Source organism: Oncorhynchus gorbuscha, linkage group LG09, assembly GCF_021184085.1.
Source record: "Oncorhynchus gorbuscha isolate QuinsamMale2020 ecotype Even-year linkage group LG09, OgorEven_v1.0, whole genome shotgun sequence".
NCBI classification, from domain to species: Eukaryota; Metazoa; Chordata; class Actinopteri; order Salmoniformes; family Salmonidae; genus Oncorhynchus; species Oncorhynchus gorbuscha.
In genome coordinates, this window is record NC_060181.1 from 40000355 (window position 1) to 40025354 (window position 25000).

Here is a 25000-nt window from a genome sequence, read left to right on the forward strand (position 1 = left end):
GTGTGAGAGAGTGTGAGAGAGAGTGTGAGAGAGATTTCAGAAATGTGGCCTCTTAGCAGTTTACTTCTTGATTATTGCCTCGGCTGCATTTTTCATTTCTTCCTGCTCTACCTCTTTCTCACGTTCTCTTTGATCTCTTTCTTTTGGACAATCACCTCATCTTCATCCTCCATCCAATTCTTTCATCCTCCATCCACTCTTCTCTCACTCTCCTCATCCCCCCTTCCCCTCTGGACGGCAGCAGCTCAAGGGCGTGTCCTCGCTGAGGAGGGTGTGCATCTCCCGAGCTCCCCCACTCATCTTGCTCGGGGGGGAGGAGGTGGAGGATGGAGCTCAGGGAGTACGTTTGACCTCACCCCATAGACAGTGCTTTAAGACTGCATGCGCGTGAAGTGCATTTAAGTTCTAACCTAAGACACACATTTACACGCTGACGTGTCTCATGTCTCACACAAGCATTTTCACACTACAAGCAGTACAACAGGGTAACCAGACACAACCTCCTTAGACATTCCTTCAAGGGTTAAATAGGCTTTTTTTCATGGTTTTATTTTGTCAGCATCTTGGCTGGGGCTGTGTAACTGTGGCCTCTTCTCCCCCTGACCTTCCCCTGACCTCTCGTCCTCTGAATGGAGGTCTCTGTTTGGCCTGAGTGCTCCTCATAACCCTGCTTCTATACTGGTACTGCAGCGTTGACTATACCCAGCACAGCACACTGTGACACACACTCCTGCATCTTGCAATTCTAGCAGCTTTGCTGTGTGTGTTTTCTTTTCTCTGTCTCTGTGTGTGTGTTTCTGTCAGACTGTCAGTGATTGACTGAGTGAATGTGTGTGAGTCAGTCAGCCAAGGACTGTGTGTTTTGAGAGAGTGGCAGGGGAAAATGTGTGTGTGTGTGTTTGAGAAAAGTATTAGACTGTTTAAACCAGCATGGTTTGCAGATGTATCTTTTCTGGTTTGGAGAATGTTTTTCCTGGGTTGTTTCCTGCTCTGCTGTGAGGATGCTTGTTGGCATGTCTTTGACAACAGTTGAAGACAGCGCCCTCTAGGAGAATGCCGTGCCATTACAGCGGCCCAGGCATAGTTGCCCCCCCTCACTGCACTTTGAATTGGGAACGACACTTGTCACGGCTTATATATCTCTCTCACTGGTCAGCATTGTGAGAAGATCTCCCGTTTTCCCACCATACACTCATCTCTCTCTCTGTCGTGTTTCCCCCCCATACACTCCTCTCTCTCTGTCGTGTTTCCCCCCCATACACTCATCTCTCTCTCTGTCGTGTTTCCCCCATACACTCATCTCTCTCTCGCTGTCGTGTTTCCCCCATACACTCATCTCTCTCTCTGTCGTGTTTTCCCCCATACACTCATCTCTCTCTCTGTCGTGTTTTCCCCCCATACACTCATCTCTCTCTCTGTCATGTTTCCCCCAATACACTCATCTCTCTCTCTGTCGTGTTTCCCCCATACACTCATCTCTCTCTCTGTCGTGTTTCCCCCATACACTCATCTCTCTCTCTGTCGTGTTTCCCCCATACACTCATCTCTCTCTCTGTCGTGTTTCCCCCATACACTCATCTCTCTCTGTGTCGTGTTTTCCCCCATACACTCATCTCTCTCTCTGTCGTGTTTTCCCCCCATACACTCATCTCTCTCTCTCTGTCCCGTTTTCCCCCATACACTCATCTCTCTCTCTCTGTCGTGTTTTCCCCCATACACTCATCTCTCTCTCTGTCGTGTTTTCCCCCATACACTCATCTCTCTCTCTGTCGTGTTTTCCCCCATACACTCATCTCTCTCTGTCGTGTTTTCCCCCATACACTCATCTCTCTCTGTCGTGTTTTCCCCCATACACTCATCTCTCTCTGTCGTGTTTTCCCCCATACACTCATCTCTCTCTCTCTGTCGTGTTTTCCCCCATACACTCATCTCTCTCTCTCTGTCGTGTTTTCCCCCATACACTCATCTCTCTCTCTCTGTCGTGTTTTCCCCCATACACTCATCTCTCTCTCTGTCGTGTTTTCCCACCATACACTCATCTCTCTCTCTGTCGTGTTTTCCCACCATACACTCATCTCTCTCTCTGTCGTGTTTCCCCCCATACACTCATCTCTCTCTGTCGTGTTTTCCCCCATACACTCATCTCTCTCTGTCGTGTTTCCCCCCATACACTCATCTCTCTCTGTCGTGTTTTCCCCCATACACTCATCTCTCTCTCTCTCTCTCTCTGTCATGTTTTCCCCCATACACTCATCTCTCTCTGTGTCGTGTTTTCCCCCATACACTCATCTCTCTCTCTCTCTCTGTCATGTTTTTCCCCCATACACTCATCTCTCTCTGTGTCGTGTTTTCCCCCATACACTCATCTCTCTCTCTCTCTCTGTCATGTTATCCCCCCATACACTCATCTCTCTCTCTCTCTCTGTCATGTTTTCCCCCGTACACTCATCTCTCTCTGTCGTGTTTCCCCCCTCTCATACACTCATCTCTCTCTCTGTCGTGTTTTCCCCCATACACTCATCTCTCTCTGTGTCGTGTTTTCCCCCATACACTCATCTCTCTCTCTGTCGTGTTTCCCCCATACACTCATCTCTCTCTCTGTCGTGTTTTCCCCCCATACACTCATCTCTCTCTGTGTCGTGTTTTCCCCCATACACTCATCTCTCTCTGTGTCGTGTTTTCCCCCCATACACTCATCTCTCTCTCTCTCTCTCTCTCTTTTCCCCCTCTACACTCTCTCTCTCTCTCTGTCTCTCTGTCTCTCTTCTCCTCTCTCTCTCTCATCTCTCTGTGTGTCGTGTTTTCCCCCATACACTCGTCTCTCTCTGTGTCGTGTTTTCCCCCATACACTCATCTCTCTCTGTGTCGTGTTTTCCCCCATACACTCATCTCTCTCTGTGTCGTGTTTTCCCCCATACACTCATCTCTCTCTGTGTCGTGTTTTCCCCCCATACACTCATCTCTCTCTCTCTCTCTCTCTCTCTCTCTCTCTCTCTCTCTCTCTCTCTCTCTCTCTCTCTCTCTCTCTCTCTCTCTCTCTCTCTCTCTCTCTCTGTCATGTTTTCCCCCATACACTCATCTCTCTCTCTCTCTCTGTCGTGCTTCCCCCATACACTCATCTCTCTCTGTGTCGTGTTTTCCCCCCGTACACTCATCTCTCTCTCTGTCGTGTTTTCCCCCATACACTCGTCTCTCTCTGTGTCGTGTTTTCCCCCATACACTCATCTCTCTCTCTGTCGTGTTTTCCCCCCATACACACAGCTCTCTCTCTCTCTCTCTGTCATGTTTTCCCCCCACACACTCGTCTCTCTCTCTGTCGTGTTTTCCCCCCATACACACAGCTCTCTCTCTGTCGTGCTTCCCCCATACACTCATCTCTCTCTGTCGTGTTTCCCCCATACACTCATCTCTCTCTGTCGTGTTTCCCCCCATACACTCATCTCTCTCTCTGTCGTGTTTTCCCCCCATACACTCATCTCTCTCTGTCGTGTTTCCCCCCATACACTCATCTCTCTCTGTGTCGTGCTTTTTCCCCCATACACTCATCTCTCTCTCTGTCTTGTTTTCCCCCATACACTCATCTCTCTCTCTGTCGTGCTTTTCCCCCCCATACACTCTCTCTCTCTGTCGTGCTTCCCCCATACACTCATCTCTCTCTGTCGTGCTTCCCCCATACACTCATCTCTCTCTCTGTCGTGCTTCCCCCCATACACTCATCTCTCTCTCTCTGTCGTGTTTTCCCCCATACACTCATCGCTCTCTCTGTCGTGCTTCCCCATACACTCATCTCTCTCTCTGTCGTGTTTTCCCCCATACACTCATCTCTCTCTGTCGTGTTTTCCCCCCATACACTCATCTCTCTCTATGTCGTGTTTCCCCCCATACACTCATCTCTCTCTGTCGTGTTTTCCCCCCATACACTCATCTCTCTCTCTGTCGTGTTTCCCCCCATACACTCATCTCTCTCTGTCGTGTTTCCCCCCATACACTCATCTCTCTCTCTCTGTCGTGCTTTTCCCCCATACACTCATCTCTCTCTCTGTCGTGCTTTTCCCCCCATACACTCATCTCTCTCTCTGTCGTGCTTTTCCCCCCATACACTCATCTCTCTCTCTCTGTCGTGCTGTTCCCCCCATACACTCATCTCTCTCTCTGTCGTGTTTCCCCCCATACACTCATCTCTCTCTCTGTCGTGTTTTCCCCCATACACTCATCTCTCTCTCTGTCGTGCTTTTCCCCCCATACACTCATCTCTCTCTCTCTGTCGTGTTTTCCCCCATACACTCATCTCTCTCTCTCTGTCGTGCTTCCCCCCCTTCAGCCCAGAGAAAAGGGTCGCATGCGATTCCACCGGCTCCAGAATGTCCAGATCGCCCTGGACTTCCTCAAACAGAGACAGGTACAACTGACACACACACACACACACACACCTGCCGCTTTCAAACCCACACAATATTTCAGCAGATACTCATGCACTCAGCAATACACATTGAGCCGAACTAAAGCCACACTCCGTCTGCTGTTGGAAATAGATTTTTGTTTGTTTGGTCTATTTTGCCATTAAAAAAAACAACAAAATAAAACATACAAAGCACATCCATAAATAAAATCATTGAGATTACCTTTCTCTTGGTCCCCTGTCCCAATGTGTCAGGTCTGCATGACTGGGCCTCCCAGATGACCACAGTCACACCTCGCGCATCACTGCCCAATGCTGCACCTCTGTCTTAGACACCTGCTCCTACTTGACACGGACTGCACCTCCGTGGCCTTCAGCGGCTTCCTCTCCTGGTTTCATTGCTTTTATGTGCACCGGTGTGTGAAAGCAGGATGGAATCAGGAGGCTATTCACACCAAAAATATAGCCTTTTTAGTATTCAATCTTGCAATGGTGAGCAAGAAGTCATGTGATGACTGGTTAATAACATGGAGCACATGGTTACCCAGCTCTGTTCCAGGTCAATGCTTTAGTTCACCACTAGGCCTGGCGTTTAAATCCTCCCGTTCTACACGTTCCAGGTCAATGCTTTAGTTCACCACTAGGCCTGGCGTTTAGATCCTCCCGTTCTACAAGTTCCAGGTCAACGCTTTAGTTCACCACTAGGCCTGGCGTTTAGATCCTCCCGTTCTACACGTTCCAGGTCAACGCTTTAGTTCACCACTAGGCCTGGCGTTTAGATCCTCCCGTTCTACACGTTCCAGGTCAACGCTTTAGTTCACCACTAGGCCTGGCGTTTAGATCCTCCCGTTCTACACGTTCCAGGTCAACGCTTTAGTTCACCACTAGGCCTGGCGTTTAGATCCTCCCGTTCTACACGTTCCAGGTCAACGCTTTAGTTCACCACTAGGCCTGGCGTTTAGATCCTCCCGTTCTACACGTTCCAGGTCAACGCTTTAGTTCACCACTAGGCCTGGCGTTTAGATCCTCCCGTTCTACACGTTCCAGGTCAACGCTTTAGTTCACCACTAGGCCTGGCGTTTAGATCCTCCCGTTCTACACGTTCCAGGTCAACGCTTTAGTTCACCACTAGGCCTGGCGTTTAGATCCTCCCGTTCTACACGTTCCAGGTCAACCCTTTAGTTCACCACTAGGCCTGGCGTTAAGATCCTCCCGTTCTACACGTTCCAGGTCAATGCTTTAGTTCACCACTAGGCCTGGCGTTTAAATCCTCCCGTTCTACACGTTCCAGGTCAAACTGGTGAACATCCGGAACGATGACATCACAGACGGCAACCCCAAGCTGACACTGGGCCTCATCTGGACCATCATCCTGCACTTCCAGGTCTGTGCTGCTCTATGTGTTCTAGTTCTATGTTGCGGTTTGCCACCCTGCTCCATTGTTTTGGGTTGTGTACTTGGCACGCTGGCTACTTCCTGTTGACCTCTGGCCAGGCCCACCTCACAAGAGGTGTTTAACCTCGAGGGTCTTTACCTGGTTTAATAAAGGTTAAATGAAAATGAATCAATAAGAACGTCAGATTTCTATGTTGTGGCTAATCTCTGGTACGTTTGCCAGTCTGCCCTGCAACCAAATCACTTTTTAATAACAGCACTTTTTTTCCAAATAGAGTTTACAGTTCTACAAATCATCATAATTCCCACCTTGTGACATTTGTTAGTGATGCCGCTGTTTTCGGCGACCTCTCTGTCCATATGGGCTGAAGACAGTCATTTATTATTTAGGCTAGTTCTCCCGGCCTCGGTCCGTTGTGGCCTGCAGTCTGGTTCCAATCACTTAGAGACCGAGTTGGTGACAATCCTAAGAGCTAATGGTGGATACCGATCTCTCAGCCACGTCCTCTACTGTAGTATTGGGTGTGTTTGGGCGCAGCTAGAGAGTTCTGTGCCAGGAGCAGACTAGATTTACAAGTCTTTAGTCCATCTTGCCGGTGTGGGAGTTTACTTGACTTGCTTTGTCTGTAGATGCTGTGCCGACCTGTTTGTTGCAGAGACGACTCTAGGGAAGCCTCATAAGGCTCTGGTTTGGTGTTGGCGTGTGTGTGTGTGTGTGTGTGTGTGTGTGTGTGTGTGTGTGTGTGTGTGTGTGTGTGTGTGTGCACACGTGTTAATTTTAAAGACACTCGTAGCAGTGTTTAAAAGATGGATAAAAGATGGCTGTGTGTGTCACATAGTTTACCATGTCCTTGTGTTGTGGTGAACAACCACCAGGCAGGGCATTGCAGTAGGTCAGGTCCCAAAGCACTAGCACCATAGAGGGACACACACACACACACACACACACACACACACACACACACACACACACACACACACACACACACACACACACACACACACACACACACACACACACACACAGCTGGCCTCAGGAACCCAGGCGTGAATGTTTGGACTCTAATCAGTCAAGCAAACCCAAAGCTACTCTTCCTGTATCTACAAATAATACATCTTCAACTATAAATGTTCTGCTTTTTAGAAGTCAAACTTCTCTATCAAAGGTAGAAAAAGACAGAAATGAGAGCACCATTTTGTCAATGCCAGTATTTTGACAGCTCAGGAAGCAACCTTTTATTATTAGGTGTACAATCAGCTGCACTTCCCATGCCCGGCCAATAGGGTGTGCTGTGGGCAAAACAGAGCGATGATGATATTACCTCACAGGGTGACGCCGGCAAGAAGGTTGCCACGGAGACACGCCGCATGACTACGCAGCCACTTCATTCAGCATGATTCAGCAGAATGGTGTGAGCCCAGGGGGAGAAAGGGCGGGGGGGAGAGGGAGGGTGGTGAAGTGATGCAGAACGAGGGATAGAGGTAGATGGAGGGGAGAACTGTGCTGATGGACAGAATGGGAGCTGAAAACTACTGTTGCACTGAAGGAGACAGAAGAGGAGGAAATGAAAGAGAGAAGATGGAAGAATAGAGCAGTCGTTTTACAATTGCGGGTAAATTGCATCAAACCAAATGTTATTTGTCACATGCTTCATAAACTACAGGTGTTGACTAACAGTGAAGTCACAGCCCTTCCCAATAACGCAGAGGGAAAATTAGAGAAATAATTGAAAAATAGTAACATGAGGTATAAATACGCGATGAGTAACGATATTTTGGCTATGTACACTGAACAAAAATATAAACGCAACATGTAAAGTGTTGGTCCCATTTTTCATGAGCCGAAATATAAGATCCCAGAAATGTTCCATACACACAAATTATTTTTCTCAAATTTTGTGCACAAATTTGTTTACATCCCTTTTTAGTGAGCATTTCTGACCTGCCACGATAATCTATCCACCTGACAGGTGTGGCATATCAAGAAGCTGATTAAAACAGCGTGATCATTACACAGGTGCAACTTGTGCTGAGGACAATAAAAGGCCACTCTAAAATGTACAGTTTTGTCACGCAACACAATGCCACAGATGTCTCCCGTTTTGAGGGAGCGTGCAATTGGCATGCTGACTGCAGGAATGTCCACCAGAGCTGTTGCTAGACGATTGAATGTTCATTTCTCTACCATAAACCGCCACCGTTGTTTTAGAGAATTTTACCGCACGTTCAACCGGCCTCACAACCGTAGACCATGTGTAACCACGCTAGAGTTCGTCCGAGACCAGCCACCTTTTTATAGCTAATGAAACTGTGTGTGTGAACAACCTAAGAATTTCTGCAAAAACTCACTGTCTCAGGGAAGCTGAGCTCGTCATCCTCACCAGAGTCTTGACCTGACTGCAGTTCGGCGTCGTAACCGACTTCAGTGGGCAAATGCCCAACTTCGATGGCCACTGGCACGCTGGAGAAGTGTGCTTTTCACGGAGGAATCCCGGTTTCAACTGTACCGGGCAGATTGCTGACAGCGTATATGGCTGAGTGTAGGCGGACGGTTTGCTGATGACAACGTTGTGAACAGAGTGCCCCAGGGTGGCAGTGGGTTATGGTATGGGCAGGATTAAGCTACGGACAGCAAACACAATTGCATTTTATAGATGGCAATTTGAATGCACAGCGATACCGTGACGAGATCCTGAGGCCCATTGTCGTGCCATTCATCCGCCGCCATCACCTCATGTATCAGCATAAGAACTCACGGCCCGTGTCGCAAGGATCTGTACACAATTATTAGGAGCTGAAAATGTCCCAGTTCTCCCATGGCCTGTATACTCACCAGGATGTGTCACTCATTGAGCATTTTTGGGATGCTCTGGATCGATGTATTTGGCTAAGGTGGATGTAAACCTCCAACTTCAACTGTATATATATGTGCATATATGTATATGTACATATACAGTTGAAGTTTACATCCACCTCAGCCAAATACATTTAAACTCAGTTTTTCACAATTCCTGACATTTAATCCTCGTAAGGAATTCCTTGTCTTAGGTCACTTAGGATCACCACTTTATTTTAAGAATGTGAAACGTCAGAATGATAGTAGTGATTTATTTCAGGTGTTATTTCTTTCATCACATTTCCCAGTGGGTCAGAATTGGATGACCCATTTGCAAACAAGCTTTAACTTCCTGACTGATGTCTTGTGGATATATTGAAGCAACATCTCATCATTTTCTTTCCTCATTTTGTGAAGTGCACCAGTCCCTCCTGCAGCAAAGCACCCCCACAACATGATGCTGCCACCCCCGTGCTTCACGGTTGGGATTGTGTTCTTCGGCTTGCAAGCCTCCCCCTTTTTCCTCCAAACATAACGATGGACATTAAGGCCAAACAGGTCTATTTCAGGTCTATTCTGACCAGAGGACATTTCTCCAAAAAGTACGATCTTTGTCCCCATGCAAACCGTAGTCTGTTTTTTTTATGGCGGTTTTGGAGTGGTGGCTTCTTCCTTGCTGAGCGGCTTTTCAGTTTATGTCGATATAGGACTCGTTTTACTGTGGATATAGATACTTTTCTACCCGTTTCCTCCAGCATCTTCACAAGGTCCTTTGCTGTTGTTCTGGGATTGATTTGCACTTTTCGCACCAAAGTACGTTCATCTCTAGGAGACAGAACCCGTCTCCTTCCTGAGGGGTATGACGGCTGTGGTCCCATGGTGTTTATACTTGTGTACTATTGTTTGTACAGATGAACGTGGTACATTCAGGCATTTGGGAAATGCCCCCAAGGATGAACCAGACTTGTTGAGGTCTACAATTGTTTTTCTGAGATCTTGGCTGATTACTTTTTGATTGTCCCATGATGTCAAGCAAAGAGACACTGAGGTTGAAGGTAGGCCTTGAAATACATCTACAGGTACACCTCCAATTGACTCAAATTATGTCAGTTAGTCTATCAGGAGCTTCTAAAGCCATGACATTTTCTGTAATTGTCCAAGCTGTTTAAAGGCACAGTCAACTTAGTGTATGTAAGCTTCAGACCCACTGGAATTGTTATGTAGTGAATCATAAGTGAAATAATCTGTCTGTAAACAATTGTTCGAAAAATTACGTGTCATGCACGAAGTAGATGTCCTAACCGACTTGCCAAAACTATAGTTTGTTAAGAAGAAATTTGTGGAGTGGTGGAAAAATGAGTTTTAATGACTCCAACCTAAGTGTATGTAAACTTCTGACTTCAACTGTGTGCGTGCGTGTGCGTGCGTGTGCGTGCGTGTGCGTGCGTGTGTGTGTGTGTGTGTGTGTGTGTGTGTGTGTGTGTGTGTGTGTGTGTTGAATGAAAAATGTTCATTAAGTACTCAGCCCCTTTGTTTAGGCAAGCCTGAATTAGTTCAGGAGTAAAATTGGCTTAAATCACATAAGTAACATGGACGACTAAACCTCTGTCCCCCATACCTACTGTACGTCTGTAATGTCCCTCAATCAAGGGTTGAATTTGAAAAAGTCAGTTAAGAACAAATTCTTATTTACAATGACAGCCTACACTGGCCAAATCCGGACGACGCTGGGCCAATTGTGCACCACCCTATGGGACTCCCAATCACGGGCCAGTTGTGATTCAGCATGGATGAAATTGGATTCCAAGCACAGATTCAACAATAAACACCAGGGAGCGTTTCGAAAGCCTCATAAAGAAGGGTCGTGATTGGTAGATGGGTAAGCAACCATAACAAATCAGACATTGAATATCTCTTTTTTTTTTTTAAAGCATGGTCAAGTTAATAATTATGCTGTGGATGATGAATTAAACCATCAAAGATGCAGTCGTCCTCCTGAGCAGAGCTGCAGGACAGGAAGGATGTCACAGGGGTGTCACCATGAGGCCATTGGTGATTTAAAAAAAAAAAAAAGCTACAGAGTTCACTGGCTGTGATGGGATTGAACTGAGGATGAATCAACAACATTGTAGTAGCTCCACAATAATGACTTAAATGACAGAGTGAGAAGAATACAAATATACATCCAGAAAAATATTCCAAAACATACATCTTGTATGCAACAAGGCACTAAAGTAATACTGAGAATTAAAAATAACAGTGAAGGTATACATACACTTAACTGCCTCTTTATTATCAAGCGTGGTGGTGCTGGCTGCATCATGTTATGGGTATGCTTGACATCAGCAAATACTGGGGAGTTTTTCAGGATGAACATAAACTTAATCGAGCGAAGCACAGAAAAAAATCCTCGATGAAATCCTGGTTCAGTCTGCATTACACCAGAGACTGGGAGAGAAATTCACCTCTTCAGCAGGACAGTTTCCTACAAAACAAGGCCAAATCTACGCTGGAGTTGCTTACCAAGGAGACACTGAATGTTCCTGAGTGGCCGAGTTACAGTTTGACTTCAATCTGCTTAAAAATGTATCTATGGCAAGTGATATAAATAGTTTTCTAGCCATGATCCTCAACTTCTTGATAGAACTTAAAGAATTTTGAAAAGAATAATAGGCAAGTATTGTACAATCCAGGTGAGCGCAAAGCTCTGAGAATTACCCAGGAAGACTCACAGCTGTAACCGACGACAAAGGGTTTTCTAACATGTGTCGACTCGGGGAGATGAATACTATATTTGAGTTATTGAATTTGTGTTCATCTTTTAAATCATGTTCGTGTTTTGTGTTGACAAATTGCAATTGATTCCAATTTCAATCCCACTTTGTGACACAATAGAGTGTGAAGAAATCCAATGCAGTGTACGAGTCCCAAAGAGTTGTTGCTAGAAGGGTCAGTGCAGCCAGCCCAGGTCCCTGTTAAGACCGAGGACACTGAGACACACTGCACAGTGTCATAGTGAGACGAGAGTACTTCAACTTAATGTAGACAGGGCCGTGGGGGGGTTACATATGTGGACATGGGTAAAAAGTCTGAACAGCACATTATGACCTGGGATTTGCAAGGAGCAACAATGTCTCTGGGAGTCACCAGATGGCATGTTAAAAAGCACATATTAATTTATTGTAATGATTACAGGCAAGGATTTCGGGTTTGGTTTTAGTAGGTAAAATGTGGGGTCAGGAAACACTGCATGGCCAGAAAGTAGAGAGGGAAGTTATTCCAGGAAACTGTCCCCCTAAAGTTCGCTGCTGATTGGAGGACTCTGTCAGGCGCCAAAAGGAGAATTCGTCATTGGACGAAGCTCTGTTGTCAGGGGTAGAACCACAGGCCTATGACTCCACACTCTGTCATGTCTAGTTAAGACCAGTCCTTCATTATTTCAAAGATGTGTCACATTAGCAAAGCATTCTCTCCGACTGCAGGCGAGACAAGTTGCTGTCTCAGCGGTGCTTCTCAACACCAGCCACTTCAATTCCATTTTTAGAGACTCAGCCCTCGAGGCAGCAATGTCTGGCAGTTGTCCTCTACTTGGTACTTAATCCATCAGTTGAAGTCAATGTTTGGCTATGATGTTCACTCCCCTAACAGATAATAGTTGTCTCTGTCATTGAAAATAAGAATTTGTTCTTAACTGAATTGCCTAGTTAAATCAAATAAATTAATTCAAAAGGACACCTTCCCCAAAAGGTGTTGTGTTTTACAACAATATATTCTGGGGACAAGCCTCGTAGTATACTATATGGATCATTGCACATGTTTGTGACCTACCTATATTATTGAAAAGTGTATAGCGCTATGTAAATTCAGTACACGTAATTTACCCTGATGCAACAGTGGTTAAAGGTTGGCTGCAGCTCATCACTTTCACCACTAGGGGTCACCAGTTGTCCTAGCTTCATAGATGACCCTGCGCACTAACAATGCTCTCAGCCAACAACACCCCATCCCTCTCACAAACCCCGCCTCTCCCTGAGCTGTGGCTGCATGCGATTGGCTAATCCACTCTGGCCTGGCTCGTTTAATTTGTGCAAATCAAATTTTATTAGTCACATGCGCCGAATACAACCGGTGTAGACCTTCCCATGAAATGCTTACTTAAACAAGCCCTTAACCAACAATACAATTGAAGAAATGGAGTAAAGAAAATATTTAGTAAATAAACTAAAGTTTTTTTTAAATATTTAAAATCAACAAAAAGTAACAGAACAAAATGACATAACAATAACGAGGCTATACACAGGGGGTACGGTACCGAGTCAATGTGCAGGGGTACAGGTTAGTGGAGGTCATTACTATAAACCGCCTAACCTCCATCATTTAGAGGGTGGAACATCAAGACCAACCTGACGTCAGCGTTTCAACACAACCTACCTTCTCTAAATGCTAATTATGTTGTGGCAGAAAGAATTGCATCGTAAATGTGACCGCTTTCAGGTAGCTAATTGGTAGTTTGATGTACACATATATCCATGGAGAAGGCCTCAGAGACCTGATTGCAGGTCTTATTGTCTGTTTTCCACTGTGGAGGTCATGGGAGAGCTGTGGATTGGACTCCTCTACAAGTAGCTGATCTACCATCCCTGGAGAATACTATGTGTTTATGTTTGCACTGGGATTTATTTTGGGTCTGTGGGTAGATCTCTACGCTGCCGTACACTGCCTCAGGTCCGTGTGTGTGTTGATGTGGACTGTGTTTGTGTGCTCGTACAGTTGTCTACCACCCACACGCACAGTGAGATTTGAGTGTTTAGTGTGTGTGTGTGAAAAAGCTATAACTGGTGCAAAGGCTCTCTTTCATTCTCTCCCTCATTTCCCCAAACTCCTCAACATCCTCCTCTCCTGCATATTTCTTTACTCTTTTTCAACTTGCTTTAATGATCTCTGGTAATTGCAGAGAATCAACACCAATGTATTTGTCTGCCGCAGCTGGCCAGCCTGAGAAGCATTTGACTCGTGTCTTTGTGGAGCCTGACCGATATATCGGTTCACCGATCTTAACAGCTGACATTGGGCTTTTTACCAATACATCGTTGTCGGATATATAGTAACCGATATTCAATACATAGTATGAAATAAGGAAATATCATGCTTATCTAATCATTCTCATGATGTCATTGTCACAATGTAAGAAATGAACATCTGAAACATATTTCTTGGACAATTGCTATTTTGGATGACAATTTATGAGAACTCAGTGTGGGACTTTTTCATTTTCACTGCTGTAACAGTCTATTTAAGCGATAAGGCCCGAGGGGGTGTGTTATATGGGCAATATACCACGGCTAAGTGCTGTTCTTATGCACGACACATCGCAGAGTGCCTAGATACAGCCCTTAGCCGTGGTATATTGGTCATATCACAAACCCCCCCCCCCAGATATACCACGGCTGTCAGCCAGTCAGCATTTAGGGCTCGAACCAGCCAGTTTATAATGGAGGATATAAAAAAATCTATCTGTATCGGACCCCCCAAAAAATAGTGTGTGTGTGTCTCACACCAAGAGAGCAGTAGAGAGTATGCTAGAGAGAGAGCGAGAGGAGGGCGGAATGAGGAAGCGGATAGGAGGAGGAGAAAATAGGGAGGGAGAAAGAGAGCTAGAGCTGCAGAGGTTGTGAAGATAGAGTGCTTTTCTCTTTGCCTGCGAGCGAGGGAGTGCACGAGAAGCCAGAGACAGAGGGAGGAATACAGGCTGCCTACTGTTACTGTGTCTCCCGGTTTCCCCTGGATCTACAGACCTCGGCTCACACATACACACGCAGGATTCTTACACACACAGCTGATTGGAGGATCGCCCAGCCCTGCAGGCACACACACACACTCTTGCTCTCTCCTCAGCTGCACACACACACATTTTGCGACTCTCCCGGGAACACTGTGTTTATTGGATCAATCCGACCATGCCTGTCTGACGGGGACCTTGTTCTCCCTTCATTCGGATCCCGCTCTCCTCCATCTCTCTCTCTAACCAACCAAGGAGCTGCAGCCTACCGGACGTATCCTCTGCCTTTTTTGCCTTACCCAGTCAGCTGCTCGTTTGCAGGCGGCGTCAGGAGGACGGCTAAAGCTGGGGATACTGGACCTTCCCTAACCAAGTCTAACTCAGTTTAGACCCAGCCTCCTGTAGCCCAGCCCAGCCACCACTGCTAATTCCATTAACCAGACCAGAGGAGACGAGAGGGAGTGCCTTTTTAACCAACTGCCTGTCTGTCTGCAACCAGACCCTCTTTGCATGAAGCCTGTGGACTCTGGGTACACATAGAGACCTGGAGGATTGTGGATGCTTATATACTGGTGTACTAGAGGAGTGTCGAAGCCTGTCAGCAGGGATGACTGAAAAAAGCCTGGATGACGGACAGTTCTAAGGTTGGAGATGGACTGAGGGGTTGGTGACTGGATAGCACGATCTCCCAGCAATCCTCTGTTGGAGGGGGGTGGGGGGGGGGGTAAGATCAAGGCCGGTATATCAATGGGGGAGCCACGTGACGTCTGGAAAGCTAAAGGTGGGGTCTCTACTCCCTACCTCGACCTGCTCTGGATTTGAACCTGATAAAGCACCCAGAGACACAGCTACAGGAACCACTACCAGCTTCCCGAGTTGTCTGGATCTTCTATGTGACCACGCTGCAGGCATCTTACCACTCCTAATGCAATGTGTGATTGGTAATCATTGAAGGATCGGGGACGCCTACCTTTCAGGATCTCTTCACCTCTCTTCCTGGTCCCATGGTTACCTGTATCACTTGGAGACTTTCAAGTCAGCACCGCAACGTTGCTTTTAACGCTCGTTCAACGCCCCTGTAGGTTTCCTTCGTACTGAGACCTCTCTGTGGTTGACAACCGGGGGATCCGAAGGAAATCAAAACGCCACGTGACGCAGCGACTCTGTGAACAGGGGGCGATCGTGGGGAATGGCGAGGAGTCCGAGTCGCCGCCGTCGAGGCTCTGATTTGAGTTAACAGCCGGTCAGCGTATTGGCTGACTGTCCACTATTACCCACCACCAATCTAGATGGTGGATTTTTAGCACGCTGTCTCGGCAGAACGGGACTCCACCGGCTACTGCGGAGCAAATGCGATCTCCACTTCTACTACGATGACTGTTGTTGGCTGTTACGGCGCTGACAGCCATAACATTATCGCAGGAGCGGAGAGGTATTAATAATATATGATTGTGGATACCTGGAGGCGAGCCTGCATAAAGTACGTGGATTACAGTACCCCCGGAACGACAGGGGAAACAAATGACCAACAAACTGCGTGTGTGCAGGATGGCGGACGCAGAGCATGTGATATATTGAATTGTTTTATTCCGCTGCCGAGCGACTGCGATGATGATGTGCACCGAGTCAGACACATTGCATGTGTGAGTGTGTGTGTGTCTGACTGTGTGTCTGCACTGCAGCTCCCTCGCGTCTCACACTCTGAGGAATTGCAGATATGAGACGAGCACTGATTCCATCGCAGGCAACGCCATAGACCCCATGGACTTCTCTGCCGCAAACGCCGACGTTGTCTGTGTGAAAGGACTGATGCGCTGAAGAGGACGCTGCAGTGCTCTGACTCACCGTCTCACACATCAGACTCTCCAAGCCTCGTTCAACATGTATGTATGAGCCACGTTGACTTTCGTTCTCACCTGCTAAACTTTGAAGGAATAAACGACTAAAGCCTGAAGCCAAAATCTATTTTCTCATACGCTGTGCTGAGCCTACTGACATGTTTCTGCCTCAGTGTCCTTGACGTTAGTGCTGGGACGTCCGTGACCTGCCCGTAGAGACTGGGCTGACAGCGGTGTTGCCTAGGTGAGGTGAGGCAACAGCTGCAAAAGAGAGGAGGAGAGGGGGAGGGAAGGCGGGGGAGAGGAGCACCTACGGACAGACGTGAGCTGTGACACGCAAGCCTGCAGCAAGCACCTCGGCCCGGTGGACTCAACCAGACCCTATGAGAAGGTGACGAGAGCCCACGTCTCGTCATTGTCACTTTCTGTACTCCTGGCAAGCAACCATAGCTAAACCTGCTGTCACTAACGTCACACCACGAGCAGGTGTCACATTGATATTGCTTTCATCCGTCACACTCTGGTGTGCCTGTCCACCTGAGTGTGTTTCTTTTTTTGCTTTCTAGTTTTGCCTCTGTCCTTCCCTCAGTCGTTCACTCTGCGATGGGAAGCTCTATGGGCTGTGTGAGGCCTCCTCGGGAGGGAGGACACGGCTTCCCCCCACTGTCCCCCAACCCCAAACGGCGCCTCCGCTTCCGGCGGAAACGCAAAGGAAAGAAGCGCCAGAAAGGAGGGTCGTCGATCGGCTCGGAGGTGGAAAGCGTAAGGATAAGCAACATACCGGAGGAAGAGGATGAAGAGGAAGAGGACAAAGGCACTGTCACAGAGGCAACCACGGCCTCGTTCAACACTATGAGTGACGTCGGGGCCAAAATCACCAATTTAACTGTGCCTCATGTCCAAACTCAATCCAGGCAGCCCCTTCCCAGTGCTCTCTGTACGGATTCCACGAGTGACAGCATGGGGGGGTTGGGGGGTAGCAGAGTGCTGGAACTGTCCCCTGAGCCAAGCCCAGTGTGGAGAAGGCTGTCCTACCCCGGAGCTGGGAGTGAGGAAGGGGGGATGAGCAGTGCCATAGAGGCCCCAAGCATCCAAGGGCAACCCAGTGAGGACCCCACCCCCACCCCAGATAACCCTGACCCAACTTTCCCGTCCCAGGTGCACACCACCCCTGGTGGGGGTCGAGTCTGCAAAGTCAGGGAGCGAGAACAAGGGGTCCTGGAGAGGCCTTGTATACGAAGACCCAGGAAGGAGAGGGGACTGGGGAAAAAAGGAGAAAAGGAGAAAGAGGAGGTGGAGGATGAAGGTGGGGGTGGGCCAGCAGGGACGCTGGGGGTTGCTTTTAACAACCCTTTGTCAAAGGAGCACAAAGGGGTGGTTCACATTCGTGAGGTGGAGGGCCGGCTGTGTGTTGTGAGGACAGTCTACCCCAGTGACTTTGGGTCCCCGGTTTGGAGAGGGGACAGTTACCATGACAAAGAGGTAGAAGTAGAGGTATGTGCCGAACCTCCAGCCGCATCCCCTGTGACTGGGAACATCCTCAAAGTAAATCTTTCTGAGGAAGACAGCAGGAGAGCCAAAATGGATGCCAGGACCACTTTCCTTATGGGGACCCAGGAAACCACAAAAGTCAAGGAACTCAGTCTGGATAAACCAGCACAGGTCCAAGAGGGACTATTAATACAGAACCCTCTTTCCTCTGCCTATGCCAGCGACCTGCCCCGCACCTCCCCAGAGATGGGGGGAGCGACCCAGCTAAGCAGGGTTGGCTTGACCCAAAGGAGACTCAAAATGGACACCTCAGGTCTCAATATGACAACCAACCTTATGGAGACCCAGGAAGCTACAAAAGTTGAGGGACCCTCGGTACAGGACCCTCTGTCCTCTGGCTATGCCAGCGACCTGCCACTAACCTCCCCAGAGGCAGGGGGCGCCACCCAGATAGACTGGGAAAGCTCCAGAGAGGGACTGGACTCTGCAACTGACAGTCCTCTATCTCCACCCCAGGTCACCACAAAGCAGTTTCCTCAGGTCAGGGGCATTTTTCTCTCTCTCCTTCTTTTTTTTCACTCGCTCTCTTTTACTCATGGAAATGTAGGCTACATATGTGGGGGCTTGTCCAGGATCAGGCCGAGAGCATATTTCTGAATGTGTGTTGCCCTTTTACATACATCTTTGTCTGAGAGAGATCCTTTGTACATTTGTGTCTTTCTCTGTGTGTCTTTCTCTGTGTGGGTCTCTGTGTGGGTCTCTGTGTTGGTCTCTGTGTTGGTCTCTGGTCTCTGTGTGGGTCTCTGTGTGGGTCTCTGTGTGGGTCTCTGTGTGGGTCTCTGTGTGGGTCTCTGTGTGGGTCTCTGTGTGGGTCTCTGTGTGTCTCTGTGTGTGTCTCTGTGTGTGTGTCTCTGCGTCTCCTCATCCTTCCGGAGTCCGTCTCCAGAGCCTAATCAGCACAGCACAGACCTTCTCTATATCTCTCCCCTTTTCTCTCTTTCTTTCCCTCTGTCTTTCTCTCCATCACTCGTTGTTTTCCTCACACCACCCACTCTTTCCTCTGTTACTTCTGAGTGTGTGTGTGTGTGTGTGTGTGTGTGTGTGTGTGTGTGTGTGTGTGTGTGTGTGTGTGTGTGTGTGTGTGTGTGTGTGTGTGTGTGTGTGTGTGTGTGTGTGTGTGTGTGTGTGTGTGTGTGTGTGTGTGTGTGTGTGTGTGTGTGTGTTTTTCTCCCTTAAATGGCAGGGTTCCTGGCAGCATACTGTAACTTGTTATTTTGCAATGATTGTTTTATGAAATCATACGGCTCACACAATGTCAAGTAATTCTATTTCTATGCCTACTGTAGTGTAGGCCTTTGACCCCACAGTTGCTGGTGACCCTATTAGTGTTGTTACCAATAAGATCCTCTGTTGATAATTGTAGTTAGTTGATCTAGACCTGCTCAAAGTGCTTTACATTGACAGCAGAAAACTGTAGCGCCCCGTCGTCAGTATATTATGATGCTATGTTGCCTTTGGGCCTGTGTGTCTCATTTGATGCGTGGTACTGAGTCACAGGGAAAGCAAGACCGACACGCACAGTTGCTTAGAGCCCGGTCTCCACAAAGGCTCCCGTTTACGAGTGTTTTAGCCAGGTAGCGATCAATACGTCTGTCTCTTTCTCGAGTGTGTGTGTGGGTGGGGGTGTGTGTGTGTGTGTGGGTGGGGGTACGTGACGGCTGCCTTTTTGGCGATGTCAGATATCTGAATAAATAGGGTTTTCAGATGCGCATTCATCAACACTGTACTGCTGCATCGAGCCCCAGAGGGGGATTCCTAACACCTTATGTCCCTCCCACTCGCTCTCTTTCTCTCTCTTTCTCTCGTTTTGTGTATTTGGTGTATTTTGTCCGTCTCGTTCCCTCTCCCCATCAACTATCCAAATATCGCCTCTAGAGGTCGACCGATTAATCGGCATGTCCGATTTAATCATAGCCAATTTTTCGCGTTTTCATTACAATCGGTAATCTGCATTTTTGGACGCCGATTATGGCCGATTACATTGCAATCCATGAGGAGACTGCGTGGCAGGCTTGACCAAGCGAGTGCAGCAAGGCGCCAAGTTAAGGTGCTAGCTAGCATTAAACTTATTTTATTTTAAAAAATTAAAAAATCTTAACATAATCACTAGTTAACTACACATGGATGATGATGATATTACACATGGATGTTGATGATATTACTAGTTTAACTAGCTTGTCCTGCGTTGAGTATAATCAATGCGGTGCCTCTTCAATTATCATCGAGTCACAGCCTACTTGCCAAACGGGTGGTGATTTAACAAAGGTGCATTCTCGTCAGGGTATATGCAGCAGTTTGGGCCGCCTGGCTCGTTGCGAACTGTGTGAAGACCATTTCTTCCTAACAAAGACCTTAATTAATTTGCTAGAATTTTACATAATTATGACATAACATTGAAGGTTGTGCAATGTAACAGCAATATTTAGACTTAGGGTTGCCACCCTGTTAGATAAAATACGGAACAGTTCCGTATTTCACTGAAAGAATAAACATTTTGTTTTCAAAATGATAGTTTCCTGATTTGACCATATTCATTTTATTTCTGTGTGTTTATTATAATTAAGTCTATGATTTGATATTTGATAGAGCAGTCTGACTGAGCAGTGGTAGGCAGCAGCAGGCTCGTAAGCATTCATTCAAACAGTACTTTACTGCGTTTGCCAGCAGCTCTTAGCAATGCTTGAAGCACAGCGCTGTTTATGACTTCAACCCTATCATCTCCTGAGATTAGGCTGGCAGTACTATAGTGCCTATAAGAACATCCAATAGTCAAAGGTATATGAAATACAGGTCTCTGGCTTCTCGCGTGTGTTATGGTGTAGCTGTCTGTCTGTTAGTGTTTGGTAGTGTCTGATTTAAGCCCGATGTCACCGGATAATTGACACCGTGTGCCCTATTTTGGTAGTGTAAATTCGCTACCGTATGTATGTTACCCAAAACCACCGTATTGCTCATAATCCGAATTGATGATGCATAATTACCACCTTCGCATGGAAATGTTTATGACGATTTCAATTGACCAGTGCAAACATGCGGTATGTCTTATCCGGTCCAATCACCAGCTGCAGTATTCTAAACAGGTTATGGGTTTCAGGGGGGGGGACGGACGGAACTGAGCAACATAGTACAGTACCTGGGGGTCGAATGGTAGAGTGAGGCTGTGCTGGACTCGTTTATCTTTTATTGCCCGTCACTGAATAGCTCAGGGCCGGAGTCAAGTTGATGGAGTAACCCTGTAGTTGGATGTCCGTGCCTTAATCATCTTTACTATAAAAGGCTCACGTCACGGAGGAGCTGTGTTTTTGGGGGTACACACACAGTGTGTGTCTGTCTGCGTGTTTGCCATCGGTGTGTGCGGTCTGTACTGTATGTGCACGTCATGTGCATGTTTTTCCTTATTAGTTTACTCAGGCCTGGTTTTTCTCTCCCTCTCGTTTGCATGCCATTCCTCCCCCCCCCCCTCTCCTTCTCTTTTGGTTGTTGCTGCAGTCTCCTGGCACTCACTGGACTTTCATTCTGTTCTATATTAGCACTCGACAGACAGACAGACAGACTGACGGCGGGAGGGCGGGCGGGAGGGCGGGCGGGAGGGAGGGGAAGACGGGAAGTGAGAAAAAGGGATGACGGAGGAATACTGATGACAAGAACCAGGCACTGCCAGATAATGCACCTACAACAGCCCCCCTTTGTCACGATGAACAGATTAAAGAAAGGAAGACGAGTGTAGAGAAGAAAGGGAAGCGGGTGGGATGGAGGACGGTTGGCTTAAGTAGGTTATAAGCGCTTTGACCTCAAAAAGAGAAGAGGGATGAAAAAGAGGAGTGAAGCAGCAGATTGATGCGAAGGAGACAAAACAAGGCAGTGTCTGTGGAAGAACCGATCAAATGAGGAGAAAAGCCGAAGTGACAGAGATAGAAGGGGTGGGCTGGAAGGAGGCCGAATGAGGAGAGGGGAGGGGGTGGGCTGGAAGGAGGCCGAATGAGGAGAGGGGGAGGGGGTGGGCTGGAAGGAGGCCGAATGAGGAGAGGGGGAGGGGGTGGGCTGGAAGGAGGCCGAATGAGGAGAGGGAAGGAGGCCGAATGAGGAGAGGGGGGGGGTGGGCTGGAAGGAGGCCGAATGAGGAGAGGGGGAGGGGGTGGGCTGGAAGGAGGCCGAATGAGGAGGAGAGGGGGAGGGGTGGGCTGGAAGGAGGCCGAATGAGGAGGATGAGGGGGAGGGGGTGGGCTGGAAGGAGGCCGAATGAGGAGGAGGAGGGAGAGGGGGTGGGCTGGAAGGAGGCCGAATGAGGAGAGGGGGTCGATGGATTAAGGAATGAAGTGGAGGAGGGAGAGGGGGTGGGCTGGAAGGAGGCCGAATGAGGAGAGGGGGTCGATGGATGAAGGAATGAAGTGGAGGAGGGAGAGGGGGTGGGCTGGAAGGAGGCCGAATGAGGAGAGGGGGTCGATGGATGAAGGAATGAAGTGGAGGAGGGAGAGGGGGTGGGCTGGAAGGAGGCCGAATGAGGAGGAGGAGGAGGAGGGGGGGGGGTGCTGGAAGGAGGCCGAATGAGGAGAGGGGGGTCGATGGATGAAGGAATGAAGTGGAGGAGGGAGAGGGGGAGATTGTGGTGAGAAAACAAGTTAATGAGCTGGCCAGAATAACAAGAGACCGAAAGAGAAAAGAACATTGGCTCGGGCTTAAGGCCTATTGGTTAAAGGACCGAGAAGATTACAGATGGGAACAAAGATGACAAGTTGAATCAAAGTGAATAGAAGACTAGCACGTTGATACAATTCTGCTGACTCACCGTGTGTGTGTGTGTGTGTGTGTGTGTGTGTGTGTGTGTGTGTGTGTGTGTGTGTGTGTGTGTACGTTTGCACGTTTGCACGTCGCGTACATCCGTGTGTGCGTGGGCCTGTGTGAAATATTAGTTTGTCATGACATTAGAGATATGTTTTGAAACAGTGTAATGAATGCCCACTGTGGGTTGCAGTCTGGTAGTAGGACAATGTCATGAAAATGAGAGGGGAATGTCGTCTGTAATGAATGTCTGCCCCTAAAGGGGAAAGGGTGTGCATCTCCGCCAGCTGTTGGGGCTTTCATATCACATGTTTTTTCCTTGCCATGATGACACAGTAAGAGCAGGCATCCTGTGACCATCAAATGGCTCATATTTGGAACCTTCTACCGATACTTGTGGATGGATCCAAGCAAAGTCATCCCATATTCATTAACCCTCACCTCTCCTCTGGTCTCTCCTGATCTGATGTTGATGTGAGCGGGGAGTGTGTGTGTGTGTGTGTGTATAATGAGTGTTTCCTGCATGAACCATATCCTCTCTGTGTTCCAGATCTCTGAGATCTATGTGAGCGGTGAGTCTGGGGACCTGACGGCTAAGGAGAAGCTGTTGTTATGGAGCCAGAAGGCCTCCGAGGGCTGGCCTGGCCTCCGCTGTACCAACTTCTCCTCCTCCTGGAGCGACGGGCGCATGTTCAACGCCCTGCTCCACAGATTCAGGTACTCACACAATCACTCACTGAGATGCATGCAGACACACACACACACACACACACACACTTTCAGTTCTGACCCCCACCTTGTCTCCCTCTCTGATGGTCTCCAGGCCAGATCTGATTGACATGGAGGTGGTGGCACAGCAGAGTAACCTTGACAACCTGGAGCAGGCCTTTGAGATCGCCGAGTCGCTAGGGGTGACCAGACTACTGGACGCTGAAGGTAACCAACTGCCTGCCTGTCTTTGTCTGAGTCTCTGTCCGTCTGCCTCTCTGTCCGTCTGCCTCTCTGTCCGTCTGCCTCTCTGTCCGTCTGCCTCTCTGTCCGTCTGCCTCTCTGTCCGTCTGCCTCTCTGTCCGTCTGCCTCTCTGTCCGTCTGCCTCTCTGTCCGTCTGCCTCTCTGTCCGTCTGCCTCTCTGTCCGTCTGCCTCTCTGTCCGTCTGCCTCTCTGTCCGTCTGCCTCTCTGTCCGTCTGCCTCTCTGTCCGTCTGCCTCTGTCCGTCTGCCTCTCTGTCCGTCTGCCTCTCTGTCCGTCTGCCTCTCTGTCCGTCTGCCTCTCTGTCCGTCTGCCTCTCTGTCCGTCTGCCTCTCTGTCCGTCTGCCTCTCTGTCCGTCTGCCTCTCTGTCCGTCTGCCTCTGTGTCTGCGTCTCTGCCTCTCTGTCCGTCTGCCTCTCTGTCCGTCTGCCTCTGTCCGTCTGCCTCTCTGTCCGTCTGCCTCTCTGTCCGTCTGCCTCTCTGTCCGTCTGCCTCTGTCCGTCTGCCTCTCTGTCCGTCTGCCTCTCTGTCCGTCTGCCTCTGTCCGTCTGCCTCTCTGTCCGTCTGTCTCTGTCCGTCTGCCTCTGTCCGTCTGCCTCTGTCCGTCCGTCTGCCTCTCTGTCCGTCTGCCTCTCTGTCCGTCTGCCTCTCTGTCCGTCTGCCTCTCTGTCCGTCTGCCTCTCTGTCCGTCTGCCTCTCTGTCCGTCTGCCTCTCTGTCCGTCTGCCTCTCTGTCCGTCTGCCTCTCTGTCCGTCTGCCTCTCTGTCCGTCTGTCCGTCTCTCTCTGTCCGTCTGCCTCTCTCTGCCTCTCTGTCCGTCTGCCTCTGTCCGTGTCTCTGCCTCTCTGTCCGTCTGTCCGTCTCTCTCTGTCCGTCTGCCTCTCTGTCCGTCTGCCTCTCTGTCCGTCTGCCTCCGTCCGTCTGCCTCTCTGTCCGTCTGCCTCTCTGTCCGTCTGCCTCTCTGTCCGTCTGTCCTCTCTGTCCGTCTGCCTCTCTGTCCGTCTGCCTCTCTGTCCGTCTGCCTCTCTGTCCGTCTGCCTCTCTGTCCGTCTCTGTCCTGTCCGTCTGCCTCTCTGTCCGTCTGCCTCTCTGTCCGTCTGCCTCTCTGTCCGTCTGCCTCTCTGTCCGTCTGCCTCTCTGTCCGTCTCTGTCCGTCTCTGTCCGTCTGCCTCTGTCCGTCTGCCTCTCTGTCCGTCTGCCTCTCTGTCCGTCTCTGTCCGTCTGCCTCTCTGTCCGTCTGCCTCTCTGTCCGTCTGCCTCTCTGTCCGTCTGCCTCTCTGTCCGTCTGCCGTCTCTGTCCGTCTGCCTCTCTGTCCCTCTGTCCGTCTCCGTCTGTCCTCTCTGTCTGTCTGCTCCTCTGTCCGTCTGCCTCTGTCCGTCTGTCTGTCCGTCTGCCTCTCTGTCCGTCTCTGTCCGTCTGCCTCTCTGTCCGTCTCTGTCCGTCTGCCTCTCTG

General features: G+C 48.9%; 1 protein-coding gene across 1 annotated transcript in view; it reads left to right on the forward strand.

The window, feature by feature from the left end:
• LOC124044378 (microtubule-actin cross-linking factor 1-like) overlaps window positions 1–25000 on the forward strand; it is a 288208-nt gene that overhangs the window by 116656 nt on the left and 146552 nt on the right. Inside the window, 5 exon segments of the mRNA XM_046364030.1 lie at window positions 242–340; window positions 4322–4399; window positions 5691–5783; window positions 23128–23294; window positions 23401–23513. Coding sequence (XP_046219986.1) covers window positions 242–340; window positions 4322–4399; window positions 5691–5783; window positions 23128–23294; window positions 23401–23513 — 550 coding nt within the window.